The sequence below is a fragment of the Mobula hypostoma genome, chromosome 7 (genome assembly GCF_963921235.1).
Source record: "Mobula hypostoma chromosome 7, sMobHyp1.1, whole genome shotgun sequence".
NCBI lineage: Eukaryota > Metazoa > Chordata > Chondrichthyes > Myliobatiformes > Myliobatidae > Mobula > Mobula hypostoma.
The window spans coordinates 43,463,527-43,476,566 of NC_086103.1; the positions used below are offsets into that span (position 1 = coordinate 43,463,527).

Sequence of the window (13,040 nt, forward strand, 5' to 3'; positions counted from 1 at the left end):
CCATGAACATAATAAATTTCCTCTGCATTCGCCCACAACTCCTAGCTCAGTCCTTCCTGATTAGCCTGTCATTACTGTGTTTCACTGCTTGCTTTTTAAACTGCTGCCTAACATGCGAGTTATCCAGTCCTCTAGCAACATTCCCAAATCCAAGAAGTATCTGTAGACAGATTCTGCTTCCATTGCTCAGCTACTTCAGATGCCTCTTATCCATACCAAGGCATTCTTCAACTCCAAGTACTGGCACCATCTCCCCCACGGTAGAATGAAGCCCCTAATGTCAACAAAGTAAACCACATTTCATCTTCAGTCCCAGCACTTAACAACCTTCTCAGATTAATACTGAATTTACCATCTTCAATTAAACTGCTCTCATCATTTCCTAATTTCATGCTTATGTCCCTTTCCCATCCTTTTTTAAAAACCTTATTAACAATCACTAATCATATCCATCTCAGTTATTTTTTTACCAATCCCCATATAGTCTTTTGAACTGAATCTCACTTCTCCCCTCAGCTCTGCTTTGCAAACTGACACTACTGATCTCTTAAGAGTACACGTTTACACCATCCAAGCATAATTGACTTGCAAATACCAATTTCTACAAGTGGTTGCTTTGTAATGCAAAAATACAGCCTTCTCTAAAACTGACACTTTACTCACTACATGATAAATTATAGAGATTTTACTTTTAAACTGTAACTTCAACCTTTCATACAATTCCATGGGTCCATTTTTTATTAAACCACTTTTAATGAATTTGCTTTGAAAGGATATAACAAGATATGAAAGAAATTAACACAAATTATAAATTACACTACCTGTTTTGCTGTTTTCCTCAAGGAGACTTCCCTTTGAGTTGTACCATACAACGTTGTAAAACTGGCTACTGTTCACATTGCATTCAATCAACACACTTGCTCCTTCTTTCACTATTAGGTCACGGTGTGTTGGTAGACTTGAAAGGAAATTAGATCCTTGATGTGGCACAGAGCTAACCCTTCGCACACTGTTAGAACTGTAATTTGCGCCATTATGTAAACCACAAACAAATACACAAAAATTAAAAGTCAAAATTACTGATAAACCTGGATGCTTCATTGGATAATGAGATTTTTAACATTTACAATAGTTAAACCTATTGTATTCATGCAAGTGTACTGCAGATCTCTGGAATGTGATGCAAGTTCCTCGTGAACATATAGCATTACTTCAGTCACCACGAAGTTTTGTCAGGTTGGGTAGTATGTATATCCATGGTCTACTAAAAATCTGTAATTACAAAGACAGAAATTTATAATTACATAAACATATCAAAGAATTAAATGTCACACAACAAATTTTCCATTAGCTAATCATAACATACTTCTGGATCTATTTAAACAGCATTTCTCTAGAATATACAAGATACAAAATAATTGTTTCACCACTAACCTCTAAATAAAGTTATAGACAGGTTCACAGTTTAAAAAACATTTGCCATTACATGATTGAGATTTTTTTAATAAACAAAAACAGCAGATTTTATTACATTCCACTATTTAATATTACAATGGCTTTGGGAAGCAGCACTGTAACAATATTAGACTGAATCAGAAAAGCACAGCTGTGCAAAGGAAATAAAGATATTCCTATTGACTGTGTAAGCGCTAGTAATAAACCCAGGTTATCCTTCACACAAAATTGACAACCTATACAGTTTAGTTTAGAATTGTCTTGCAAATTAGTTTTCACAAGACAAAGTTACAGTTATATATGTTTAGAGATCACTATAGCTGCTACAAAATCTTATTGCTACCTCGTCCTAATAACCTTAAAAATAATAAACTAATACCCCATGGAAACAATAGTACAAGTCTCCCAAAAGCTTTGGCAATAATTTATCCATCAATATGGCCATTATAGATTGCCTGGTTATCTCGTTGTTGTTGCTTCCATGTTTCCTAAATTGTATTAGTGACTAAGCTTTAGAAGAGTGTATTTGGTATAAAATCCTACATTGCAACTGTGATCGAAATCACTGGAGATACACTGAAGCTGGTGGTATAGAAGTTGTTATTTATCACAACAAGCAGGCATCACTAGACACTCTCTGGGTAGAGGCTCACCAATCCAAAGGGACATCACATTTTCATACCCATAAGATCAAAAGGTAAAAATAGCTGATACAATACAATTTCAATGGTTACATCATTGAACATCATTTCCTTCAATATTTTGAGTTGACAATTCTTCCTTTGAATTTCATATCTACAGTAACAGACACCTCTGAATGTTCAAACACCCTTGTCACAAAGTAATTCACACAAATAGTCTACAAACTTCTGGGGGAAGAAATCCCAGACACTCAGGGTCATCTCTGAATACACAAATATCATAAGTACACAAAAGCTATTGATTTCCTATATCTGTGACCATGTCTGATATGCTAAGTGATCTGGTCTGTCAGCTTGAAGTCAGTCACAATGGTGCAAATAAGTAAGCCAATGTTGCCCAGTTTGATGCAAGCCAATTAATACAACCCCATTGTCTTAACATTTTGCTCTTGCATATCCAATCTCTGGAACAGCCTGCACTTTTAGCTTCAATTTACAAAAAACCTGAAAGCCAATTGCAAGCTTTCTGAACTTATTTACATTTAAAATAAGAACTGAAGACTGCTTAATGTTTGATTAATATTTGCTGATATTAACATGACTTTAGAATACTTCCTAAAATCCTATGCCAAAAGTAGAAGTGAAAGCTGTTGTGTAAATGAAAGATTTTTGTCTTTAGTTGCACTGTATCTTTTGCATACCAAGTTGGGTAAAAAACTACTTAGTTTATCAAGTTATTAAAAAAATCATCCTTAAAAATTGGTTTCCAACACTGAAGTTTTTTTTGAACAAAAGCGAAAATATTGATTCCTCCATACATGCCAAGTAGTGAATGATACACAATTATACTTTCCACAATAACCTAACAATATAGCTCAACATCAATGGTCAAATATCCTCCCATCCACAGGTCCACTGACCCCTTGCTTAATGGTATTGGTCCATAGCATAAAAGAGGTTGGGAACCCCTGCTCCCATCAGCTGGTGATGATTTAAAAACAAATTTCCAAGTTAAATTGAAAGTCACCTTTCCAAAAACTAATCATTAAGATACAACTAAAAAGAACCATTGAATCCAAATACAAGTTCTGAACAAAAGTGTAAAAAAACTTATTAAATTCTTAGCAACAAAATGCTGGAGGAACTCACCAGGTCAGGCAGCATCTATGGAAATCAATAAATAGTCAATGTTTTGGGCCAGGACCCTTCTTCAGGACTGGAAAGGGGCAAGACACCATAATAAAAAGATGGGGGTGGGGAGAAGGAGGATAACTGGAATGTGATAGGTGAAGCCAGGTGGGTGGAGAAGTTAAAGGGCTGGAGAGGAAGGCAAATCTGACAGGACAGGATAATGGACCATAGGAGAAAGGAGAGGACCTGGGGGAAGTGATAGGCAGGTGCGAAGAAGAGAGGCCAAAATGACAAATAGAAGAGCGGGGGAGGGATCTTTTTTTTAAACCAGAAGGAGAAATCAATATTCATGCCATCAGGTTGGAGGCCCCCCCCAAATGGAATATAAGGTGTTGCTCCTCCACCTTGAGGATGGCCTCATCTTGATATGTCAGAATGGGAATCAGAATTAACATATTTGGCCACTGGGAAGTTCCGCTTTTGGCGAATGAAGCAGAGGTACTCCAATTTACAACAGGGGAACCAAACACAATAAACGACACCAGTGGATTCACAGGTGAGGTGTTGCTTCACCTGGAAGAACTGTTTGGGGCCTGAAAGGAGATGAGGGAGGTGAGTGGGTAGGTGTAGCACGTTGGCCATGCAGGGATAAGTGCCAGGAGGGAGATTAATGGGGCGAGTCCAATAGACAAGGGAAGAATGGAGGGAGCAGGTAAGGACAGCATCAAAGGTGGAGGAAGGGAAACCCCATTCTTTGGAGGAGGAGGATATCTCTGATGTCCTGGAACAGAAAGCCACATCATGGGAACAGATGTAGCAGAGACAAAAGAACTGAGAAAAGGGGATTTTTACAAGAGACAGGGTGGGAAGAGGTATAGTTAAGATAACCGTGGGAATCAGCAGGTTCATTCAAGATGTCAGTCGACAGTTGGTCTCCAGAGATGGAGACAGTGAGATCAAGAAAGGGGAAGGAGATGTCATTTGACCAAGTGAATTTTGACCGGGTGGAAGTTAGAGGCAAAATTGATGAAATTGACAAGCTCAGTGTGAGTGCATGAAGCCGCACCAATGCGGTTGTCAGTGTGGCTGAGGAAGAACTGGGGAGCATTACTGGGGAAAGACTTGGAACATGGAACATATGCAGCTAACGAAGATGCAAGCATAGCTGGGGCCCATGCAATTGCCCGTGGCTACCCAGAGTCTGGAGAGTGGGAGGTGCCAAAGAAAAAACTGTTGAGGGTGAGGACTAGTTCTGCCAGATGGAGGAGGATATTGGTGTAAGGGAAACTGATGAAATTAAAATAGAACTTTTTGGCCGCAATGAGCAAAGGTACATTTGGAGAAAAAAGGGTACAGAATTTCATGAAAAGAACACCTCTCCAACTGTTAAGCACAGGGGTGGATCGATCATGCTTTGGGCTTGTGTTGCAGCCAGTGGCATAGGGAACATTTCACTGGTAGAGGGAAGAATGAATTCAATTAGATACCAGCAAATTCTGGAAGTAAACATCACATTGTCTGTAAAAAAGCTGAAGATGAAAAGAGGATGGCTTCTACAACAGGATAATGATCTTAAACACACCTCAAAATCCACAATGGACTACCTCAAGAGGGGCAAGCTGAATGTTTTGCCATGGACCTCACAGTCCCCTGACCTAAACATCATTGAAAATCAGTGGATAGACCACAAAAGTGCAGTGCATACAAGACAGCCCAAGAATCTCACAGAACTAGAAGCCTTTTGCAAGGAAGAATGGGCAAAAATCCCCCAAACAAGAATTGAAAGACTCTTAGCTGGCTACAAAAGTGTTTACAAGCTGTGATACTTGCCAAAGGGGGTGTTACTAAGTACTGACCATGCAGGGTGCCCAAACTTTTGCTTTCGGCCCTTTTCCTTTTTTTTATTATTTTGAAACTGTAAAAGATGGAAATAAAAAGTAATTTTGCTTAAAATGTTAAAGAAATGTGTCATCTTTAACTTTATGCCTTTTGGAAATCAGGTCATCTTTTACTCGCTTAGCTATTCACAGTAACAGAAGTTTTGACCAGGGGTGCCCAAACTTTTGCATGCCACTATAATTATCCAAATTCCATTCATCCTTTATACTCTAATATTGTTCCCTAAAATTTCTAGGACGTTCCTTTATTTCCGTTTATTGTTCTCTTTTTTTCTCTTCCCTTTTTTTTATTTGCAGTTTCCTATCTTTCACACACTGGTTGTCCGCCTTGCTGGTGCAATCTTTCTATCATGGTTATTGGATTTACTGAGTCTGCCCGCAAGGGTTGTATATGGTAACATATATGTACTTTGATAGTAAATTTACTCTGAAGGGCAGACACATAACTGCTTAATTTGTCGGTTATTTCCATACGAAAATACAAATGAGACTTACAGTCAGGTTTATGCTAGTGCAACTGCGAGCCCACTGGCATAAATTACTATTCCGGAAAGCATCCGAATCATTTTAAATATTGATAAAACAGATGCAAGCTGAAGTTTCCGTGAACACTTGAAGATGCGCAATGTCACGTCAAGGCATTGAAAACAATGGAATACTAATTACGAAGCCTTTCACCACAGAGCACATAACCTCCCACAATGAAGTCCCTTAACACAGGGCTGCGCAACAGAGACAGAAAATCCGCCACTCGCCTTCCCCTGCTGATAACTGACCTTGCACTCCATTAGACTCTTCGCTTCGACTAGGGAGGCCAGAACACGCGTGCGCACCGACCCTTCACTATGGACGATCGGTCCTAAACACAGCCGAGTCTGGCATATCTCTGCCTGAGCCGCAGAGTTCCTCCAGCAGTTCACTTGCTGCATCAGAAATGTAGTTGATCTAATGTTATAACCCTCCCGTCAAATATATCCTACGAGTTCCCATTAAGAAAAGCACACACACCCCCTTTATCATCCCCTCAACTCAGGTCGTTAGCCATAGATACATGCGCAGTAAGATGGTACCGTCTCCCTGGAGACTACGCGGTAAGGACGGTACCGGATGCCTCCAGTCGAGCATGCGCAGTAAGATGGTACCGTCTCCCTGGCGCCTACGCAGTAAGGACGGTACCGGAGGCCTCCATGGGAGCATGCGCAGTAAGATGGTACCGTCTCCTTGGCGCCTACGCAGTAAGGACGGTACCGGAGACCTCCATTGGAGCATGCGCAGTAAGATGGTACCGTCTCCCTGGCGCCTACGCAGTAAGGACGGTACCGGAGACCTCCATTGGAGCATGCGCAGTAAGATGGTACCGTCTCCCTGCAGCCTACGCAGTAGGGACAGTACCGGAGGCTTCCCGTGGAGCATGCGCAGTTTTATCGCTTCCCTGGGTGAAAGGTGAGTGATGTGGCTGCGTGGCGGTGGAGTAGGCTGCACTTCAGGAGTTGGGTGAGTCATGGGCTGGTTGACAGGTTGGGAATGCTACCGGACGGCGTAGTTCAGGAGGCGGCGAGTGGGATTGCAGTGAGGGGCTTTGACCCGATGCATAAGGGGAGGTGGGAAGTTTCCATTTCTGCTGCACCTTTCACGGTCCCGTTCACTTCCAGTGTAAGTAGTCTTTGAAGCCCGTCTGTCGGGAAGTTCGGAACTCATGATCACATAATAGAGAATAATTGGTGTACTTTTCAGCTGAGCACCAGAATATGAGTCGTCTGACTGGAAAGGTGGAAGATCTCAGCGGGTCAAGTAGCATCTACGGAGGGAAAAAGTGTAAGTGGACTTTTATACTTCTTGTTTCCGCATCTGCTGCTTGACCCCCCCCCCACAAGTTCTTCCAGCGTTCTGTTTTTATTTGCAGTTTCCTTTGTCTTGTGAGTCTTTCTAATGTGTTAACATTTGGGCTTAGCTTTTTTTAACGACATTATTACATTCTGGACAGTGAGAAAGTTTTAAAGTTTGGGTAATATATTTTATAATAATACATCTTGCTAACCATCAAAACGTACATTTTGTTGACATTTTATGGATGGATTTAGCATCATTGCCAAAAAGGATGAAAAAAATTAATGTGCATTATGATGAGTTTTGTAATCTTCTGGGTCTATGGACAGAAGAATGAAACATTTAAATTTTGTAACTTGAATGAGCTTATGAAAACAACTTAGGAGTTTTAAGAAAGTGTAAAATATAAATATACAATTGATACCAGGACCTGGGTTGAAGACAAGAAGAGTTTATTCATCATATACACCTGAAGAGCACTACATCCTTTTTCAAATTTAAAAGGTTTCTGATGACAAGATTGGGTAAAACAAAGTTTATGTCAGATACCAAGAGCAAACTGCAGCAGATAGCTAGGAATTACATAAAATATATAAGCTGAGTAAATATTGAAATATTCAAGAAGTAAAAGATAAAGTATTAAGGAATTTTTGCATCTTTGAAAATCAAAACTAAGCCCTAAACAAAATAGGACATTTGTGACACTGCGTTAAATTCAATGATTTCAGATATCTGGCCTTTCCCATTTTCTAGCAACACTACGAACTAGCTCTGTTTTCTCTCTCCACAGATGCTATCTGACCAATCTGTCTTGGATGACTCCTTGTCATAAATATTCCCTGTATTTTACTACTTCTTTACAGGTCAGTAAATTTAAATTTAGTTGTTAAGTTATTGGGGTTCCTTTTAAGCAACTATTTAAAACCAGTTAGAATCTGGGATAATCAGTATGGCTTTCTGAAGAAAGACCATCTCTGACAAAATTGATTAAATTTTTTCAGTATTTAGCAAGGAGGATTGAAGAAGGTAGTATTTGATATAGTAGACAATAGACAATAGGTGCAGGAGTAGGCCATTTGGCCCTTTGAGCCAGCACCGCCATTCACTGTGATCATGGCTGATCATCCACTATCAGTATCCAGTTCCTGCCTTATCCCCATAACCTTTGATTCCACTATCTTTAAGAGCTCTATCCATCTCTTTTTTGAAAGTATCCAGAGACTTGGCCTCCACAGCCTTCTGGGGCAGAGCATTCCATATATCCACCACTCTCTGGGTGAAAAAGTTTTTCCTCAACTCCGTTCTAAATGGCTACCCCTAATTCTTAAACTGTGGCCTCTGGTTCTGGACTCACCCATCAGCAGGATCATACTTCCTGCCTCCAGCGTGTCCAATCCCTTAATAATCTTTTATGTTTCAATAAGATCCCCTCTCAGCCTTCTAAATTCCAGAGTATACAAGCTGAGTCGCTCCAATCTTTCGACATATGACAGTCCCGCCATCCCGGGAATTAACCTTGTGAACCTTCGCTGCACTCCCTCAATAGCAAGAATGTAATTCCTCAAATTTGGAGACCAAAACTGCACACAGTACTCCAGGTGTGGTCTCACCAGGGCCCTGTACAGCTGCAGAAGGACCTTTTTGCTCTTATACTCAATTCCCGTTGTTATGAAGGCCAGCATGCCATTAGCTTTCTTCACTGCCTGCTGTACTTGCATACTTGCTTTCAGTGACTGATGTACAAGAACACCTAGATCTCATTGTGCTTCCCCTTTTCCTAACCTGACTCCATTTAGATAATAATCTGCCTTCCCATTCTTACCACCAAAGTGGATAACCTCACATTTATCCACATTAAACTGCATCTGCCCACTCACCCAGCCTGTCCAAGTCATCCTGTATTCTCATAACATCCTCCTCACATTTCACACTGCCACCCAGCTTTGTGTCATCGGCAAATTTGCTAATGTTACTTTTAATTCCCTCATCTAAATCATTAATATATGTTGTAAACAGCTGCGGTCCTAGCACTGAACCCTGCGATGCCCCACTGGTCACCGCCTGCCATTCTCAAAGGGACCTGTTAATGGCTACTCTTTGTCTTCTGTTAGCCAGCCAATTTTCAATCCATGTCAGTAGTCTGCCCCCAATACCATGTGCCCTAATCTTGCCCACTAATCTCCTATGTGGGACTTTATCAAACGCTTTCTGAAAGTCCAGGTACACTACATCCGCTGGCGCTCCCTTGTCCATTTTCATAGTTACATCCTCAAAAAATTCCAGAAGGTTAGTCAAGCACAATTTCCCCTTCGTAAATCCACGCGGACTCGGACCAATCCTGTTACTACTATCCAGATGTGTCGTAATTTTATCTTTTATAATTGACTCCAGCATCTTTCCCATGACTGATGTCAGGCTAACCAGTCTATAATTCCCTGTTTTCTCTCTTCCTCCCTTCTTGAAGAGAGGGACAACATTAGCCACCCTCCAATCCACAGGAACTGATCCTGAATCTATAGAACATTAGAAAATGATTACCAATGTGTCCACAATTTCTAAAGCCACCTCCTTAAGTACCCTGGGATGCAGACCATCAGGTCCCGGGGACTTATCGGCCTTCAGACCCAACAGCCTATCCAACACCTTTTCCTGCCTAGTATAAATTTCCTTCAGTTCATCCATTATCCTAGATCCTTTGGCCACTATTACATCTGGGAGATTGTTTGTGTCTTCCCTAGTGAAGACAGATCCAAAGTACCTGTTCAACTCTCTGCCATTTCAAAGATTGGTGTTATAACTTATATGGAGGAGTTTTTTTTATTCATTTACCGGATGTGGGTGTCACCATCTAAGCCAGCATTTATTGCCCATCCCCAGTTGCCCTTGAGAAGGTGGTGATGAGCTGCCTTCTTGAACTACTGCTGTCCCTGATGTGTAAGTAACACCGTGCCGTTAGGGAGGGAATTCCATGATTCTGACCGAGCGACAATGAAGGACCGGCGATATGTTTCCAAGTCAGAATGGTGAGTGACTTGGAGGGGGATTTCCAAGTGCTGGTGTTCCCAGGTATCTGCTGTTCTCGTCCTTCTAGATGGTAGTCGTCGTGGGTCTGGAAGGTGCTGCCTTAGGAACTTTGGTGTGTTGTTGCAGTGCATCTTGTAGATAGTACACACCGCTAACACTGTTCGTCAATGGTGGAGGGATTGGATGCTTGTGGAAGGGGTACCGATCAACTGGGCTGCCTTGTACTGGATAGTGTCAAGCTTCTTGAATATTTATGGAGCTGCACTCATCCAGGCGAGTAGCGAGTATTCCATTACACTCCTGACCTGAGCCTTGTAGATGGTGGACAGGCTTTGGGGAGTCAGGATGTGAGTTACACCACAGGATTCCTAGCCTTTGACCTGTTCTGGTAGACACGGTGTTTATATGGCTAGACCAGTTCAGTTTGCTGTCAATGGTAACCCCCAGGATTCAGTGATGGTGGTGCCACTGAATGTCAAGGGATGATGGTTCGAGTCTCTCTTGGTGGAGATGGTCATTGTGTGGCTCGAATGTGACTTGCCACTTGTCAGCCCAAGCCTGGATATTGTCCAGGTCCAGCTGCATTTGGCTATGAACTGTTTCACAACCTGAGGAGTCACGAATGGTGCAGAACATTGTGCAATTATCTGCGAACATCCCCACCTCTGACCTTTTGACGGAAGGAAGGTCATTGATGAAGCAACTGAAGATGGTTGCTCCTCAGACACTTCCCTGAGGAACTCCTGCAGTGATGTCCTGAGGATGAGAAAATTGACCTCCAACTGCCACAACCATCTTCCTTTGTGTCAGGTGTGATTCCCACCAACGGAGGGTTTTTCCCCTCGAATTCCCATTGACTACATTTTAGCCAGGGCACCTTAATGCCGTACTCAGTCAAATGCTGCCTCGATGTCAAGGGCTATCACTCTCGCCTCACCTCTGGTATTTAGCTCTTTGGCCTATGTTTGGACCAAGGAGGTGATGAGATCGGGCGCTGAATGGCCTGGACTGGGCATCTGTAAGCGGGTTATTGCCGAGTAGGTGCTGCGTGATAGCACTCTTGATGATCCCTTCCTTTACTTTGCTGATGATTGAGAGTAGGCTGATAGGGCAGTAATTGGCTGGGTTGGATTTGTCCTGTTTCTTGTGTACAAGACATAGAGGTATACTTTATACAGGATATAGAGAAGTATAGGTATATCCAGTGTCAGGCAGATATTGAATGTGGTGTAGGATCAGGATAACCTTAAAGCATGCATTTAAGGTGAGAGGTAGTGATTTCAAAGGAGATGTGAGGGGCAAGTTTTTACAGAGTGGTGAGTGCCTAGAATGTGCTTTCTTGGGGGGGTGGTAGAGGCAGGCATATGAAAGGCTCTTAGGAGTTGTTTCGGTAAACCATGAATGTGAGGAGTGTGGAAGGATATGGGCATTGTGTAGGCAGTAAAGATTAGTTCATTTAGCCACGTGAATTGGTCTTGCACAACATTGTGGGCCAAAAGGCCTGTTGCTGTGTTGTACTGTTCTATGCTCGGATGTCCACAAATTTTTAGAGGACAAGTTTGTTAAGTGGTTTAGAAATAAAGCACAATGCTTTCCTTGATTATGCAAGGCGTAAAATATAAAAACAGAAAATTCAAGCATTGGTCGATGCCCCGAGGGCAAAGGATGTGCCACTGTTGCGGTCCTTTTGTAGGTTTTGCCCATTACTATAACAGGTTCTGCCAAACCTGGTTACTATGCTCCTCCCCCTGAACTCACCATAACAAGATTGAATTCAAGAGGAGAACTAATAATGGAGATGCTGATGAATTTATCCTTGGAAAAGGAAATACCTGAAAAATTTAAAAAAAATACTACACTCCTCTTGACGTATTCACCTTAATGCAAATCAAAATCTCCCTGTTATGGCAGAGATTATCCAAAGGGAAACCAGAAAAGGCCCCACACAGTCTCAGGTCTACGTGGCTGGAATGTGGAACAGAAACTCCAGTTTCATTGTTTTTACTAGCACCAAAATGAACTTGCCTTGACTGGGGTTGCCTTATGTGGGAATTGAAAGTTGTTGTACCATCCAAGCCGAGAGCTAAAGTGTTAGAGGAGCTACATGCTGGTCATGTAGGCGTGGTCAAAATGAAAGCATGGGCTTTAAACACAAACAACAGGAATCCTGCAGATGCTGGAAATTCAAGCAACACACATCAAAGTTGCTGGTGAATGCAGCAGACCAGGCAGCATCTCTAGGAAGAGGTACAGTTGACGTTTCAGGCCGAGACCCTTCATCAGTCCAACAGATTGAGCGACTTGCCTTGCACTGTTGGGGATGCCAACATGTCCAGATAATGCCAAGATAATCTTGCAGAAGAAAGAAGTAAGGTATCCAGAACTGTCAGAACCACTCCCTGTGGTCCCAGAGTCAACTTTTACAACCACCACAGAGGAGGCCCCAGAACCTGAGATTGTTTCACAGCCACAAGTCTCACCTGCCAAACAGAGTGATCCATCCCTCCTTGTCCAACAAGGAATACATTATCCTGCAAGAGTAAGTAATCCACCAGTGATTAAATGTTTAGGCCTGGATAGTAAATTTTAAATTTTATAGTAATTGTGTGTGTGTGTAACTAGAGAGCAATTTGTTACATATTTGAGGTGAGTGCTTTCTATATTGAGTTGGAGTTTAGCTAAGTGGGGGGAGTGTCCTTTAATATTTCAGTAATATTGTAAATATATTGCTTGATTAAGCATGCTTTGTTTATATAATGCATTGAGGGTGATATGTAAAAGTATGTGATTGGCATATGTCATCACGCCACCAGGTCATAAGTGCACAGCTTGTTTTAAATAAAAACACTTTACACACATCTCTCAGGCTCCGTTGTTTTTCTTTTGATTCATTTTAGAGTTACAAAACTTAACACCATACATCTATAGAAATGTACTAGAGTCATGGCTAAAAATGATACATTTGGAGGAGGGGTGGTGTTTGTTCAGTTGATTCTTTGGACGAAGTTAGTTTTATGAGAAGAGGTCTAGTCATATGGGCATGTTTGCTGCAACTTAGAAGAAT

General features: G+C 41.7%; 2 protein-coding genes across 7 annotated transcripts in view; one reads left to right on the plus strand and one right to left on the minus strand.

Annotated features, from left to right (window-relative positions):
* The window catches only part of LOC134349275 (microfibril-associated glycoprotein 3-like), a 9,220-nt gene extending 2,907 nt beyond the window's left edge, over window positions 1–6,313 (minus strand). The window contains exons 1-3 of one of the 4 annotated variants that reach the window (XM_063053338.1): window positions 5,902–6,313; window positions 5,084–5,142; window positions 822–1,272 (exon numbers count right to left, since the gene is read on the minus strand). In XM_063053338.1, coding sequence (XP_062909408.1) covers window positions 822–1,101 — 280 coding nt within the window. In that variant the 5' untranslated portion in view covers window positions 1,102–1,272; window positions 5,084–5,142; window positions 5,902–6,313. Of the gene's footprint in view, window positions 1–821; window positions 1,273–5,083; window positions 5,143–5,620; window positions 5,876–5,901 lie in introns of those variants that run through there. The other 3 variants (XM_063053337.1, XM_063053340.1, XM_063053339.1) reach the window with 3 other exon arrangements.
* A 123-nt stretch (window positions 6,314–6,436) lies between these two features.
* The window catches only part of LOC134349274 (protein FAM114A2-like), a 32,213-nt gene continuing 25,609 nt past the window's right edge, over window positions 6,437–13,040 (plus strand). Inside the window, exons 1-3 of one of the 3 annotated variants that reach the window (XM_063053334.1) lie at window positions 6,437–6,568; window positions 6,860–6,940; window positions 7,743–7,815. The gene's annotated coding sequence lies outside the window, so the exon portion shown is untranslated. Of the gene's footprint in view, window positions 6,620–6,761; window positions 6,779–6,859; window positions 6,941–7,742; window positions 7,816–13,040 lie in introns of those variants that run through there. The other 2 variants (XM_063053333.1, XM_063053335.1) reach the window with 2 other exon arrangements.